The sequence below is a fragment of the Mytilus trossulus genome, chromosome 10, assembly GCF_036588685.1.
Source record: "Mytilus trossulus isolate FHL-02 chromosome 10, PNRI_Mtr1.1.1.hap1, whole genome shotgun sequence".
Lineage (NCBI taxonomy): Eukaryota > Metazoa > Mollusca > Bivalvia > Mytilida > Mytilidae > Mytilus > Mytilus trossulus.
Genome location: NC_086382.1, coordinates 38179530 through 38196724, shown reverse-complemented (window position 1 = coordinate 38196724; position 17195 = coordinate 38179530). Strand labels below are relative to the sequence as shown.

The 17195-nt window shown below is 31.4% G+C and overlaps 1 protein-coding gene across 1 annotated transcript in view; it reads right to left on the bottom strand.

Annotated features, from left to right (window-relative positions):
* Positions 1 to 17195, bottom strand: part of LOC134687879 (E3 ubiquitin-protein ligase rnf213-alpha-like) — a 144354-nt gene that overhangs the window by 126537 nt on the left and 622 nt on the right. Inside the window, exons 2-13 of the mRNA XM_063548337.1 lie at positions 13435 to 13801; positions 12768 to 13085; positions 11569 to 12174; positions 10427 to 10839; positions 9871 to 9941; positions 8973 to 9149; positions 7680 to 7876; positions 6997 to 7295; positions 5754 to 6001; positions 5230 to 5460; positions 4588 to 4789; positions 4059 to 4123 (exon numbers count right to left, since the gene is read on the bottom strand). Coding sequence (XP_063404407.1) covers positions 4059 to 4123; positions 4588 to 4789; positions 5230 to 5460; positions 5754 to 6001; positions 6997 to 7295; positions 7680 to 7876; positions 8973 to 9149; positions 9871 to 9941; positions 10427 to 10839; positions 11569 to 12174; positions 12768 to 13085; positions 13435 to 13765 — 3158 coding nt within the window. The 5' untranslated portion in view covers positions 13766 to 13801. The remainder of the gene's footprint in view (positions 1 to 4058; positions 4124 to 4587; positions 4790 to 5229; positions 5461 to 5753; positions 6002 to 6996; positions 7296 to 7679; positions 7877 to 8972; positions 9150 to 9870; positions 9942 to 10426; positions 10840 to 11568; positions 12175 to 12767; positions 13086 to 13434; positions 13802 to 17195) is intronic.

The window sequence follows — 17195 nt, the reverse complement described above, 5'->3', positions numbered from 1 at the left end:
ACTTAATAGAAAAATGAAATAAAAAAATAGGGTCACTGTTTATCTACGCTCCAAATTTGCCTTCGAAAGAAGCATACTTTTTTGTTAATGTCCTTTTTTTCTGTTGAACTAATAAGAGAAATACTGGTAATTTCGAAATAAAAAAAGAACTAAATTACAGAAAATCCTTTAGATTTTACAATTAGTTAGTTTATGTACAGCTTATTCGAAAACAACAATAATCAAAGAGCTGATAGCTCTGAAGTGGAAGAAGGTGAATAAAAGGTAACTTGAATTACCATAAAAGCAGCCCCACTAACCCAGGCTGCTTTTTTCCATTATCGTTATGGTGTACTTTTTTTTTCTTCAAACAAGAAAAGGTGATAAGTACATGAATTTCCCATCTGTACAATCATTTTCTATGTTCAGTGGACTATGAAAATTAGGTAAAATCTTTAATTTGGCAGTAAAATTAAGAAGATCATATCATAAGGAACACATGTGTACTAAGTTTCAAGTTGATTGGATTTCAACTTCATCAAAAACTACCTCGACCATAAACTTTATAACCAGAAGCAGGACGGACAGACAGACTAGAAAACATAATGCCCATAAATAGAGCATAAAAATAGTAAGACTTGTTACATACCCGCCAACTTTTGAAAGTTCCCATATGGGTTTTTACTGCACAACAACAATTTTAAAGGTTACAATTTTTAGAAAAGTATTTTGCACGATCTGGATTGTCTAGAAAAAGTGTCATCTTTGTATGATGAACTTACATGCCTTTTTCTTAAGTCTGTTTGCATGATTCTAGTTATTAAATCGGTAGAAAAGATATACATGTAGCTAGCAGACCAGGGTTTATTTTCTAGAGTAAAAATATTAGATGCTTGTTGAAATTTCCAATTTTGAATTATGCACAAAGATGGACCTTTAACAGGTTGGGAACAACACTCCAAATGAGGGGTAACCTTACTGGAAGATCATTACAACCCACTGTAAAAATGAGCACAAAAAAAGTCATTTATATTCATATTATTTGATGAAACTTTTCCCCAAGAACTAAGCATCTATTAAGTACTGAATGGTCAACACATGTCAAAAGAATTTTCTGTTGTTTCTAAACTTATATCTTCTTTATTAATTTGACCCCTCGTTTAGAAAGATTGTTCCAAATATAATGAATTTTCCCACTTTTGAGTTTAATAAAAATCTTAAAAATGTTCTTTATTTTTTTCAACAGTAAAATGACCCCTTGTTTAAGGGATAGTCCCTCATTTAAAGGACACCACTCATAATTTATGGTCCCAACCTGAATACAAAAATAAAATATGTTACAACCAGTATTATGTCAATAAATTGTCAATAAATTAGTGAAAAAAAATACTATTTACTATCTTTATCATGTTTATGGTAGTACAGTAGACTCCTGCCAATGGGATACCCAAATTGTCAGCTAAAAATATCTGATTACCCTATATATTCAATTAGACGTCGGATGAATGTATATTCATTGAATATTCTACAATAATAAGTAGATCTATTGCTTAATATGTGAAAGGGCTGGAGGATTGATTGAGTGATTTTTATCAATAACATCATCACGATGTTTGCGAAAAAAATTATCAGCTTTTTATGTAGCTAATGATTAAGGAGTAGGTCCGGTAAGACCCCTTTTTGGCCCCAAAATATAACAGTTTTACCAAATTGTTAAAATGTAAACTTTTAGTTATTTATTGGACAGTTGAATGCTTCTTCTACATAAATATGAGCTGTTTTTGACAATACAATGCACATATATCGGGTTGTAGCACCATTAAGTCATGCTAAATTACTGAAATCTTCAAAATTCTATCATTTTAGTTAAATTTTAGACGGTTTCCGTGTAAAACGAAAGTGGCCGTATTCGTGGTCATCCCTAATATTGAAATGTAAATTGTATTTTATGATAATACATAACATAACATAAAGGTTGTGGATGAACACGGATGCGGCCACTTTCATTTTTGACAAAAACCATCTGTAAAGTGACGTTTTTTTTAATATTTGAGATTTTTCATATTTGAGCTTGAATCAGATCGTTTTTGATGACTAAATTAGTTAAAATCTTTCACAAAAACTAATTGAATCAAGTGAAATAGACATTTAAGTGTTTAAAAAGTAGTCAAAATCTTTCGTCAGATGAAACTGAAATTTGAGGCCAAAACGAGTCCTTACCGGACCTACTCCTTTGTTTCCACTTGCAGTTTTTAAATCCTATATTTATTAAAATCAATCAAATGTCCTGAAGTATTTATGTTAATTATTATCTTCCATCCATAGTTTGTCTTTACTTGTTTAGTAAACAAATTATTTACATTTTCACACAGGTAAACTAATTTGGCTATAAATAGATCAAAGCATGTCTGTATAGAATCTCTAATCTAAAATCGTAATTGTTTTAATTTTATTTCTTTGAATAATCAAATTTAAATTTATGAAAATATTCATGATTGATAAAATAGTGTTGCTTAAAGTTTACGCTTTCAGAAATTATTTATGTTTAGGTCATGGTTCTAAAGGCTTCTTCACATAGTTGTAAACAAACCAATATGGCCGCAACACGTGATTACCTTTGCACATGTGAAAACAATATTTCTGACAAAAGTCAGATTTCTCTTGTCAAAGGGGATTTATATTTCTATTGCAATAAATTATTCAGAAGAAGGTACATTCAATTTCAATTATATTTCTTTTTCTATGAGCATTTAGAGTTTAATCAAATTCTCCAAACAGCAACGTGCTCTTGTCAACTGAGTCTTGAATAATTTTATAAATGAATTCAAACCATTTGAAGTAGAAGGGCATCTAATTCACATGACAAAGAAAAACAATGAATAAAGACAACAATTAAATAAGAAATAGATCCTTTTTATTTATAAAAAAACAAAATCTTCTTGTCTACAGGATTGCAAATTCGTAACTTCAAGGGCGAACTTGTTAACAGGGCGAGTTGTCCCGATACCAAATTCACGCATGCGTAATACAAATATCTACAGTAAAAACATCCGGTTACAAGTAAACAAATAACGTTCATGTGGATGAGATGAAATCTAATAATTTACATAAATAAAAGGGTCATATTTACGATAGTGATTGTTTTTCAATCCTAATTTACAAATTAAATGATTCAGATGCTTAATCATGTGTTAAAATCGGTTTCAGGAATCTTAAGTTGTTATGAAATTGTAATACACAGAAACGAATGCAGCATACAGAGGCTCAATGGTCAGCCCCTAAGGTCTTCAGAAGACTTGACGTCTTCTTCCACCAAAAACAAGTGAAACTGCGAGCTACTGCTCACTGATGATACCCCTGCCGCAAGTGGATAATATTAATAGTGTAAAAATATGCAAGTGTTCGGTAAACAGGAAGTTGTCGAGTGATGAATCTGAAAACGCATCACACAGTATTGCTGACTGATATAAATCCTGAAACCAAATTTCAGAAATCCTTGTATTGTAGTTCCTGAGAAAAATGTGACGAAAATTTTCAACTTGGCTATCATGTGTAAAATCATACAAGTGTTCGATAAACAGGAAGTCAATGAATGATGAATCTGAAAACGCACGGTATGGCTGACATATATAAATGTTGATACCAAATTACAAAAAGGGTGGATGTGTAGTTCCTGAGAAAAATGTGACGAAAGTTTCATGGGACGGACTGACTGACGGACGGACCGACAGACAGAGGTAAAACAGTATACCCCCCTTTTGTGAAAGCGGGGGTATAAATATAGGTTACCGATGAGTTAAAAAAGATATTTCTATTTCAAAGCCAAAAAATTGCATTTTTGCACCAAAGGGAGATAATTTGGAGCTTTTTTAATGATATCAACATTTTAAAAGTCACCTGGGGCTAACAAGAATTAATTTTTTGGAATAATGTTTGAATCATATGATAAAGTAACAACTACTTAAGGTAATAAATAAAATTTGTAAAGAAAAATGAAAGTTAAATTTTTTTCGGAAAATCTTGTACCCGCGAGCCTCCTTAAGTGAATTATAACGACTATACATGAACTATAAACATACATTGCTTTAGTCTCATCTGCCGTATTTTGAATTATAACTTGTTTGAACAGCTCTGTTAAAATTTTCTACAAGAAAGAAATGAAAGAAGTTAACAGTGAAAATCAAATATGACAAAATAAAGAAAGAATTACTTTTTAAATACAATGTAGATATTTTTTTCCTTTGGACAAAAAAATATACTTTAATTGTGATCAAATTTCAATATGATATCTCAAGTATTTCTATAACATTTAACAATTTTCTATTTCAGGAAATACAGCATACAAATAATGCTTTAAAAATTTTAATTGAAAATGCAGATGTTCATTTCTGTGAAATCTCAAATTTTGCAATATTAAAATTATGACAAATATGTCTGAAATCACAGCAAAAAATAAAAATCAATAGACATAATTTTATGAACACTTTTCTTTAGAGGTGTTTGAACATCATAAACTACTGTTGCCACAAATTTGAACATTATTATCAAATTAGTTTATTCTAAAAGGAATAGAAAAGGGACGTAATAACTATTTTACACAAAAATTACATCTCTTGTCTCTGTTGTCCAACTTGTTGAAGTCATTTTTGCATAGTATGATATCGCTGCTAAAATTATGTCAGATTGAAAGCATCCACTCCTAGCAATGTCTGGTATCTGTTCTAACTTCAATGTAGTCATAAACGACCTTGGCAAAAGGTAATCCATTGTGAAATAAGGATTAAGAGCCTTTAGGACCATAGCTGGTGAGCTGAAAATATAGCAATCAGAAATTAGGCCGACATTAGAGAAAAAAGTATTCACTAAAAGATATGATACTAAAGCCTGGCCTTTAAACATTGTATCTATTTTCAAAGGGTTTGTCCATCTTATTGTAAATGAAATAAAAAATATCCCATTATCTGCTATATCTGTTATATATTTGTGTTAGTATGTTATTAATCAAAATTTTATTCAAATCGGTGAACATGAATTTGAAAGCCTTTAGCCTCAGATAGTTCAAAAAGTAATTTTCTTAGGATGCCGAGTCTGATTTTTAAGCTAGTATATATGTAAATTGTCCAGTAGATCTTGTTACAGTATCACATAATATGTTCCTGGAACCCTGATCAGCAATCATTGCAAGTTATATCAAGGGAACAATTAATTTTTACTGTACTACTCGTTATTTTTTATTTCAATGTATCATACCTTTCCCAAGGCACTGATTTTGCTTTAAAATAATCAATATCATTCTTGTATTCAACAGTTCCCCACCATTCTGGCCTAACATCATTATGATTCACTTTGGTTGGAGTTTGTTCAAATGGAATACATTTGCCTTGCAAGAAATGTATCACTGGTATACAGTATGTCCATAAAGGATTAGAGGTTGAGGCAGCAATACGCCTTGATAGATTCAGTACTCCTTCAGCGGCAATTCTGAAAAAAAGGTTAATTGATATCTGTTGTTATTTTTCTATCAAATTTTTCCCATTGTATATCTCTATTACATTTTTATATTTGGCTTTTGGGTGAGCAAAAGTAACAGGCTTGATTACTATGTAGCAGTCAAATTGTTTTTGCCTAATCAATGGCATATTATTTACTTTGAAATTTCTAAAAATCTTTTCCAGGAATGGCATAGTGCTTTTTAGCCAACATAAGGTATTGGTTTACTTTAACAAACTAATGTTTATAATTCAAATGAAATTCTAAGTTTCAGTTAAACTTACTTCATTGTGTTTGGAAAAAATGACTGCAGTCCTTCAAGATTGTATGGGTGCTGTTTCTGGAAATCAATCAAGGGCAGTAACACTTCACATAAAACATTTGTTCCCCAATTTTCCAAGTTTATGTTATATTCTGTTGACAGATATGCAATAGTTATACCAGTTACTAAATTCAATAGCTTTGCCTCATTTTCAAGACCTTCCCTGTTTCGAAGCACAACAAGAATCCTAAGGAGTGATGGTTGCAGTATCTGAAAAAAAACACATTAAAAAGTAGTTTAATTATTTAAATTCCTAGAACAAGATTTCAATTTGATTTACTCTTATATATATTTGTCTCCAACCTATATCATGTATATGCGGCAAAATCAAAATTAAAAACCATCTCAAAGTTTTAAGTAATACAATTTTATCATGCAATCAAACCATTTACTAAACAAAACATGGGTACTTATAAAATGATGTGATAGATAAAAAGTATGCATATGTAGTCTCTCAGTGCTTGAGCAAAAGGTATCATTTGAATACTGTTTACTTTACCATTTCATTATGGGTCCCCTTCCCTACTACTTTAAATATACTGCACACCCAATATCATGGAATTATTACAAGCAATTATTATATATTAGTCTTAATCAAACTTTTATGTAATATGTGACACAGCTATTGAAACCTTCACATCCAAACATACCCACCCTCTGTCTCATAAATTAGAACACACATAAGTCTAGCACTCTATGCCACATGAAAAGTCAGTCAAAACTAGACAAAGTGATGCCCCTGCACTCCACTCTGAAGTTACTGTATTATAACAAAGTCAATGAGAGACTTAATTTGAGATATTATTGTGACTGGGAGATACAAATAATGCCCCTGCAGATGCAAAGTTTTATTTTTAAGTACACAAAGTTGAGCATGTTAGCACATAGGTTTATGGTTCACCGTAGGAGGACCTCTTATAAAAGTAAATACTCCAAAAAAAGACAAAGTTAAACTATCTCCCAAAAGAGCAAATATAAATCAAAATCAAAACCCTGACCACATGAACACCTTCAACATATGTTCAAACAGCCAGAAAAGTGAAACTTCCTAGCATGCAAACTGTAGGAGTTATGCGGAATAACTATATACACATAATTGGACGGACAGAAAGATGGAAGGATAGACAGATAGACAGGGTAAAACAATATGACCCCCATCTTTCAGTTGCAGGGGCATAAAAATAGATCGTAAATTAACTACTTACAGTTGCTACCACTTTGTCAAAGTCTGAACCATGCCACAAACCAGCTAATCTGCAATATGTTTCTCTCAATCCATCAACAACAAAGTTGACATGGTTTATAATTTCTTCTCCATTGATTCCATCAGCACTGAGAGATGTAATTTGCCAGTGGGGTAGGAATGTCAAACTGGCATGCTCAGCATCTCTGTATAAAATCTTCTTGTATTCATCCCCAATAAAGAATTCTTTAAACTGCTGTAGTAGTCCTTTATTCTTTGTTGGATTGTCTCTCACTACTCCATCATATCTGTGATATACACCTAAAATATGAAAAAGAAGTTGAACTGTGAGCTATTGCTAACTAATGACAACCCCTCTGTAAGTGTTTAGTAAACAAGTTATTTAAAAGTGTTAGATGTAAAAAAAAAAAAAAACAACAAAAAAAAAACACATCACATAATATTCCAAATTTAAAAACTTAGATTTGTAGTTCCAGAGAAAAAAGTGACTTCAATTTCATATATGACCAGTATAAATATAGGTTATTATATGTAATACTAAAGTGATTATATAATCATATGACTTAAAATGGAACCACCCCTGTCAATGACAAATCAGTATAAAGCAATTATTTTGAAAGAGGAAATACTTGAAAATGAAAGGTGAATGATCACACAAATGATGTCTTTGACTAAAGTACTTACCTTTTTTCAAATCCTTGCCGTTTATATTTAAAGTTCTATACAATGAATTTCCTGAGAGTCCACCAGAGTAATAAACAAACTCCCATGTTTCAGTCTGTCCATGTGTAATGACATAATTGTAGTTTTGTCTACGGTACACTTGTCCCTTTGGCATAGCAACAACCCCAGAAAATTCAACAGAATCATCCTTTAAGACTCTGAAATTTGATACAGTCAAAAATTAACATCAGGATTAAGGAATGAATTAAATTATCAATTGATTGATTACCATTTAATATTCTGCTGCATTTCAAAATATGAAAAAATACAAATAAATGGGATGCCTTTGATTGCATATGACTTTATAAAAGGACATAGTTCAAGAACTGCAACAGTGATGCCATCAACATTCAACCTGATCTGTGTTTGATGGTTATAACACTATGTTGAGGATTTCTAAAGTTGAAGTGCAGAAACAGCAAATTTAACAATTTTTTCCATTCTTAAGTGACGCCAATTCTATCTGAGTTTGGAGGTAATAAGCATTGTTTTTAAGTTTCATAACATTTGGCATTGAGTGGTAATAAAAAAAATCTATTTAGATAAAATCTGGCCACAGACCACAATTAATTCCTCTATCATTTCTTTATAACATTTGGCATCATTAAAAAAATTGCACCGTGCACTTTTGTCAAATTTTTTTGTGTGTGTAATGTATAGTCCTAGTCCAAATATATATTCAAAATTCAGAGAGATTGAACCAATCACTTTTACAAATTTAGCCAATACACATTGATACCCCTTTTGAAAAGTCAAGAGATGTTCCGAAAACTGTCATATTACCTTTTTGCACTTGGCCTAATCACACATTCCATATCAAAATCAGTTTAAATACAACATCCAAAAAATTATTTCACCTCTCTTCTTTCATTTCTACCCAAAAAAATCTAAGAAATGAGTGAGGAAGGGAAAGAAAAAAAATAAGGAAAAATACACTCTAATTAAAAGGAACTATATTCGTGGACAACGAAAAAGCAGGGTCATTAATTGTGGTCTTGGGCCATCTACTAGTTGGCTTGTTGTGACACTGAAGTTGTCTCCCTTTTTTTTGCAATGTACAAGCTGTAAAAATGTGAATTTTGAGTGGACTTTTCCACCACCTTCCCTATTGGTTCAAGGTTGTAAAGAAAAGCAGTTTCCCACAGTATCATAGATAATTATTTTACATTGTACCTTTGTGGCTGTTAATAAAACAACTTTAACTGCATTTAATATTTTTTTTAAATAAAAAGAGAATTACTATAAAACTTTTACCTGAGACCTTTCATTTGATATTTTCTTGATTTCCATCCACCAAGTGTTGTATCTTCAAAAACAACAAATAATTTGTCTCTCTCAAAACTTGATATTAAGTTTGCAGCAACAATACAATGAAAGTAAATATCTACAAACTGTTTCCCTTTCTGGTTTGACCCTTTGCCTGATGTAGCACTGCAATGAAAATAAGAAAGTAGTAATCATTATACTGTAGATTCATATAATATTAATTGTATTTTATGAAACTCATACACAATGGTTATGAAGAACATCAACACCAAGTTGATAACGCAACATCATTTTCCAGACATGTTTATGGCGTCAACGTCAACTGCTAATCAAATTGCAGAATGCTATTGCGTACAGATTCATGCCATAAATGTTTCCCTTCAACTGAATTGCCAAAGAATCAACTGAAGGAAAACCTTTTAAGCCCTCAAGTTCCAACCGCATAATTGCCCAAACCAATTAATGGGTTGAACAAGGGAGAGCACAAATTTGAATGTTCCAATGAATTACAAATTTTCTATATGAATGTATTCAGACTTCGCCAAAACCATGAAATCAAATATCCAAATAATGAGTTTTCCTTAATACACAAAAATTAGAACCAACGAAAATAGTATAATAATGATTCTATAAGGTGAAGAGTGAGATATCAGAAGATGAAAATAGCTTTAATGTAAATTGAGTGGAAAGATGCATGAGGGTGTATCATATAGACTTTTTTTTAAATACAATATATTTTTTCAAGAATTTTAGCTATTTCTGCAAATTTCAAGAGCATTTATTTTGTGTGGAATTGACACGATTAATCTAGGTAGAGTGGTAACCATGCTTTTATTTGCATAGCCTCATTTATACTAATGGAATTAAAATAATTTAAATGCCTTACTTGTTAGCAGTCACACTGGCATATGATTGCCCTGATGCTTGTGTGCTGGTTGAAGCAGTTTCTGTTGATTTCTGAAAATTAAAACAAAAGCTTTTTTTAAACGCATTTTACTTGAAAATGTTGACCTACTAGACTGAATAAAAAATGTTATAAAATCTGAGGTCAAGTTCAATGTATCAAACTTACAAAGGGATATGGAATTTATAAACAGGAAGCATGCTGCAGATACATTTTTATTCATGTTTCCACACAATAAAGTTAAGATATTGCTAATAAAAGTATCTGAAAAATGGAAATAACAACAAAACTTGACATTAACTCCCTGAATCATAACAATCAGATCAAGGTCAGATTAACTCTGCATGAGGGACATGCAAACCTAATATTTAAGTCAAAACAGTTTTTGGGTCTACTACATAATGAAATTTCTGTTATTCCAAAGTGAATTGATAAAAAATTATATGCTGTAAAGCCAATCAGAAGACGTGTTACATCCAGAATTAAACTATATTGAAATAAAAATGATCTTACCATCTTACCCCGAGTTATGTCTTACTTGAATTTTTTCTGCAACAGTAGACTTATTTGTTTGATTTTTTCTATCTTTATCACCCACTCTGGTTTCTTCATTTGCTGCTAACTGTTTCATTTCCTCATCTTTCTCCTCTTTAGACTGTGTTTTACCTTTCTTTTCTTTTTTGTCTTGTTTCTTTGAAATGTCAGATGTCCCATCAGTTTCAGCCTTGTTTTTCTCTTCTTTACGCTTTTTTCTGTCTCTCTTCTTTTCTTCCTCCAATTTTCTTCGTTTCCTCCCCTTCTTCTTATGTTTTGATTTGACAGATGGATCTGGTTTTGTGTCTTCTTCTTCTTCTCCTTCTCCTATGTCTTCTTTGTCTGCATCTTCTTCTTCTTCTTCTCCATCTTCATCATCATCACTACTGGAAGAATCAGGAAGTGGGGAATTCTTCCCTAAAATTTATTGGTAAACAGATGTTAACATGGTTAATGAACTAAAATTGGTACACATTTAAATTCTTTTGAAAATATTCAAACTGAACATTAGTGTAACCTCTTTAAAGCTTTTCTTATACTTCATAGTACACATTTCTAATTCTTTCAAAAATATAATATCAGAAAAATATATAGGTTGTTTTTTTTGGCTTTGGTTAGCTCTTTACATGTCAAACAAGAAATTATTTGAATCTGGAATCATTTTGAATTCTGGAAAATAGATAAGAGATATATTATGAAAACTAAACAATAAATGAAAATTTTTCAAGAATTCAAGATAACTCCAGATTCAAATAATTGGTTGTTTTAGCTATGGTATGCATGTTATTGATGTTATCTACGAATGAATATAAAATTATTTGATATATTTGCTATTTACATATAATTTTTTGTCATAAAATTTGAGGAATTACGTTTTTTGTTTTACGTTTGTAATTTAATAGAACTTAATGAACAAGGAAATGAAAAACTAATATGGTTATGCTCAATTCGCATTATATTCTAATAGAATATGAAAGCAGTTACAACAATTGACATGCTGGTGTAAAGATAATGTTAAGAAATGTTTAGAAAAACACAAGATTGTAAATGTGAAAATTATGGACGTAAATAGGAAACCCTATGAACTAATATTTGTTGTGTCTTATTAGAGACAATGTAAATGTTTAACTTTAAAATCATACATACAGTCTTTTTCATCTTCTGAAGCTGGTGGTTTGGCATCTCCAGTTTCATCAACATTTTCTGAAACCACTGAGTCTGGAGGAACATTTCCATTCTTGACATCTTGGTCCTGTTGATGTTCAGATCCTGTTGCTTGTGTTTTAACTTTCTCTGGACTTCTAACATTGACATTCTTCTCAAAAGTTTGAGCTAGCTGCTGTACTTTATTTTTTGCACCTGCATTACCCATACTATTAGCTACAAAACTATGAGGAGGAATTTCTTCATTCACAGGGGGAGTTGTAACTAGTTTTTCTGTTTCATTGGTTTCAGTTTTTGTCAAACCAGTTTCTGATACTGGGACTTCCATTGGCTCATCAGAAGTTATTGGATTACCTGATTCTGACAAAGAAGGTCCTAGAGTTGGACATTCTGGTTGAGTAGATTGGTCATTCATGTTATCCTCAGATGTATGGTCACTTTTAGGAGTTGTTTTTTCTTTAGTTTGAGTTTCATCAGTTTCCATTGCTTCAGATTGTTGATTGTTCTTGTCCAAATTGTTAACTGGTGACTCTGAAGGCTCATTTGAAGCACTAGCTGGAAGCTGTGATCCAGCTTCTTTGGTATTTTCTACAATAAACATATTTATTGATATTTTTATTCAATTCATCTCATAAAGTACATCATAAACACCCTTAAACTTGAATAATTATAGCAGTATTTTCAAAGCAAAAATATGATAGTATATAAATCCAAGGACAGTTTGTTGTTTTGCCAGAATATCATTTACCATAAAATACTGAAAATAGACAGATTTAAAATGTTTTAATATTGATTCACTTTACTTCATGTCCTTTGAATATATATCTATTAAGCTATACATTTGTAATACATGTGAGATGCTTTTAAAGTGTAAACAAATTACTGCAATTTTAAAGGGGTATTTTTTTCTCAATTTTGTAGGGTCAATTAAAGTAGCTGGAAGTGGCTTACTTTATTTGCACAAATAATGCAACTATATTATATAACACCTGAATGCAAGCATATGATATATAAGTGGCGATATAAAACGTTTTCAGACATCAGCATGATCTGTTCTTAAAAAGAGAATGATGTAGCCATACTGATTCAAACATGTTTGAGCAGGTGCACACTCAATGAAAATTTACCCCTTTATTATCACTTAAATGAATAGCAAATCATATTGTAAAATTCCTTCTTACCCTCATTCCTGACTGTATCACCTTGACCCTCCTCATTCTGTACTGCCATTTCTCTGTCATCAAGACATTCTGACAATCCAGGTTGAGGACCACCAGCCACTCTCTGCATGTCACTATCCACTGTGTCCTCTTCTGTTGAATCTGGCATGGAAGATAACATACCGGGAGGTTTCCATGCATCAGGACTATCTGATCGACTTGATGACCCAGATCCTGAACTTTGTTGTGGGGAGCGTCTTGTGTTTGGGAGATAATGTACCCTTGAACAGTCTTCTGTTTGTCTTTCTACAGGAACAGATTCAGATTCACTTTTTGCAGCTAAAATCAAATTGATTTTATAAAATACTTAAAAATGATTGGTAATGAAAGATAGATAACTGTTTGATGGCTGAGTTTCATTTCCATGTCAGCACAGTGTGGTAGTCAGATGAGATAATGTCACCATAGTCACGTCAAAATATACAAAAATAAATCATTTAACATACAAATATGTCATAAGCTATCTGCAATTTACAACATTTAAACATTATTCAACCCAAGAATAAACTTATGTAAAAAAAATTCAGAAGTTAACATTGTGGCAATAACTGGCAATACAATATTCAAAGTCTGAACCTCTAATTAACTGCTAAAATATTAAATACAGGGACTGTCAATACATTTTTACCTGTATTTTGTTCATTTAACTTGCTCTGGTCATTGCCACATTCTGGACAAAATTTAACTCCAGGAATCAATTCTGCTCCACATGTATTTCCATCATCATCTTTCCCAGCGCAAAAAATTTTAGGTGCCAAAAATATGCTGGGATCTATCCTCCATCCACATCCAGAACAGAATTTCTGTCTCTTTGTTATTAAAGATGAACAATGAGGACAAGCTTTAGTAGTGGTGTCATCTTCTCTGGCTACTTTACCACCACATGCCAGACAAAACTTTGAAGACTGAGGGATTTCTTCTCCACAAATTCCCCCATCAACATTGTTTTTACACTTCATTGTAAATGGTTTTAAATCATGCCTTTATTTTTAATACTGAAAAAAAACAAAAAAAAACATAATTCTTTTTAAAATTGTCAGCAGTGAAAATGACTCCATGTAGCATTTATTGGACCCTTTTGATATTCCCCTATTTAAATAGTTTGGGTTTTTTTATCTTAAGATAGTCTTTTATCATCCTGTAAATTTTCCAGGTTGAAAAGCAATGTAGAGTTGATATTAATCATGATAATATTATGAAAAAATTTGTAAGGGTTCCGCGGAACACAGTGTCTCGCCTATTTTTGCTGTAAATCTCAGGCTTAACAACAATGAGGAAAAAAATCAATAAAAATATTCCTCTTGTTACTATTTTATGATTGTAAGAAAATCTAAGTCCATTTAAAACTAAATTACAGAAAAAACGGAGTAATCTTTTTACAAACTTTACTTCTGGATACAATCTTATGATCATAAATAAGCTTCTGTCCAAGTTTTGTACAAACCAAGGATAGTTTAAGAAAGTTATTAAAATTTTAAAAACTTTAACCACAGAGTGAATGTAATGGTTCCCCGCAGAAAAACTAAGTCCATTTAAAAGTAAAATATGGAAAAATGGATTTAATTATTTACAAAATTTACTTCTGGATACTATCTTATGATCATAAACAAGCTTCTGTCCAAGTTTGGTACAAACCCAGGATAGTTTAAGAAAGTTATTAAAATTCTAAAAAATTTAACTACAGAGTGAATTTAATGTTTCCCCGCAGAAAAATCTAAGTCCATTTATAAGTAAAATACAGAAAAAATGGAATTTTATTTTTACAAAATTTACTTCGGGATATTATCTTATGATCATAAACAAGCTTCTGTCCAAGTTTGGTACAAACCCAGGATAGTTGGAGTAAGTTATTAAAATTCTAAAAACTTTAACCACAGAGTGAATGTTTTGTTTCCCCGCAGAAAAAACTAAGTCCATTTATAGTAAAATACGGAAAAAATGGAATTTTATTTTTACAAAATTTACTTCTGGATACTATCTTATGATCATAAACAAGCTTCTGTCCAAGTTTGGTAGAAATCCAGTATAGTTGAAGAAAGTTATTAAAATTTCAAAAACTTTAACCACAGAGTGAATATTTGTTGACGCCGCCGACGACGCCGACGGAAAGTAGGATCGCTTAGTCTCGCTTTTACGTCTAAAGTCGAAGGCTCGACAAAAAAGAAACTGGTATCCAAAAACATGTATGTAAACAACAATAACATGAACTAGCAACTAATGGTGCAGATATAGCCTTACATGACACCAGACCAATAGTCCATTTGCCAATTACCGATTTGATTCTGTTATTACACACTTTTTAAACAAATTACTTCCCTTTGTCAATCATAGGCTGGTTCCATACGGGACAAAATTGGCTTTAGCCAATGCAAAGCATGACGAATTGAAAGTGACGTTACAGCTGTTTAACTCATTTTTCCCGAAAAATAATTTCTGATGTCAAAAGTATATAGTTTAACAACAAATTAATGTTATTTAAAGATTTGAAAACCTTATAAATTTATCACATTACTCACAAGTAGATTTGCACTTTCTGCTAGCTTTCCATTGTAAATAAAAATTTATGTCCCCCATCATGCTCACAAGGGAGACAAATTTTTTAGGGATCTCTAATTACAGGGTCAATTACGGGAATTGGCAAATAGCCTATTAAGCATAAAATGTAGATAGGTCTCATCAGTTTTATTAGTAAACCATGACATGAAGTAAAAGTTGAGTATGCTACAAAAAAATTGCACTTGGTATTAATGACAGCAAGTAAGTGAAATATGCCTAATATTGGAGTAACATTTAGATGAATCAAAAGTACAATCTTCAATAAATAAAAAAATAAAAACATCAAACATCAACCTTCAGGGGCCGATCCAGCCATTCAAAATGGGGAGGGTCCCAACCCAGGATAAAGGGGGGTTCCAACCATACTTGTATGTCCCCATTCAAATGCATTGATTGTCAAAAAAAGGTTATCAGGTCCGTTTGCAACCAATACACTTTCGCACCCTACACGTTGGCACCCAAGGTCCGTTCGCACTCTACACGTTCGTGTCTGATTTTAATTTATATTCCAGTTGAATAATTTGAAAATCATGATTTTGTTTTAAATTGCTTTGGTGTAAATACTGATTGTATTTATAGCTTGGTACGAGTAAAACATTGAAGATTTTAAATGAAAAGCACAAAAGATAATTGTTTTAACAGCTCGGTCCCTTTCATCTAAAACATTGAAACAATATACAGTCAGGGGACTTACTTAAACAAGTGATTTTCTAAATCAGTGATTCAAGTAACATTATTTCCATAAAGGTTGGAAGTTAGAGTTGTCTTTCTTTAAAAAACACCTATCTAAGAAGTACAAATTAATCATAAAAATATAGAATACTAATGATCCAGGGACTAATCATGTTTCTAAACTTATCAGAACCAACATCTGTGTTGTCTAGGATGACCAGGTCATTTCAGGTGATCTGAATCTAGGATAATGACATAAAAATCACTTGTTTACGTATCAGACCTCAATTTCCTTCCCAAAAATCACTTCTTTAAGTATCATTCTTTTAATAATCCCCACTAATTTCAACACCCCCGAACAGTGGAATTTTTATCGCGAACAGTAGAATTTTATTACATAATCTTGAAAGATGAAACCTTGAACTTCACAAAGAAAAAACTCCCACTGCTGTGAAAAATCTTTTAAGAAAGTATCAGTTTATTATGTAAAGCCATTATTATAGCATTTTTTCAATTGAAATAGAATTTTCAGCTAAATTATAGCATCAAAGGCATAAACCTTGCTACTTAAAAGAAGCAAAAAGTTTATATTTTTTAATTTTACTAATTAAAAGATATTATTTAAATCTATGTGTTTTAAATTTTGAAAAAAAATACAAAATCCCAATTTGTGACAAAAGCTTGAATTTGTTACTCAAATAAGTGATTTAAAAATCACTTATTTCAGTAAGTCCCCTGACTGATATAGCATTACACTATTATAACCAAAACATGATAAAATTTATTCAACACACAAAAAAAAACGTAGTCAGAATCTCACTATATTTTGAAACAGGTCAATGAAACATAGTTGTAGCAATACACTAACCAAAACATGATTAAGAGTTATTCAACACAAAATAAAACGTTGGACAGAATCCCACTTTATTTAAAAAGGATTTTTTTTTTTAACAATACACTATCCAAAACATGATTAAAATTTATTCAACACAAAAAAAAAGATGTTGTCTCACATTATTTTCAGACAATGACAACAAATATACTAAAAGAATACACTAATGCCAAAACTTGATTACAAAGTTATTAAACACAAAACCAATATTAAAATTGGGCATGATCATGCACAGGGGCTTGTTTAGTGGGTCAGACAAGGTTTAACTG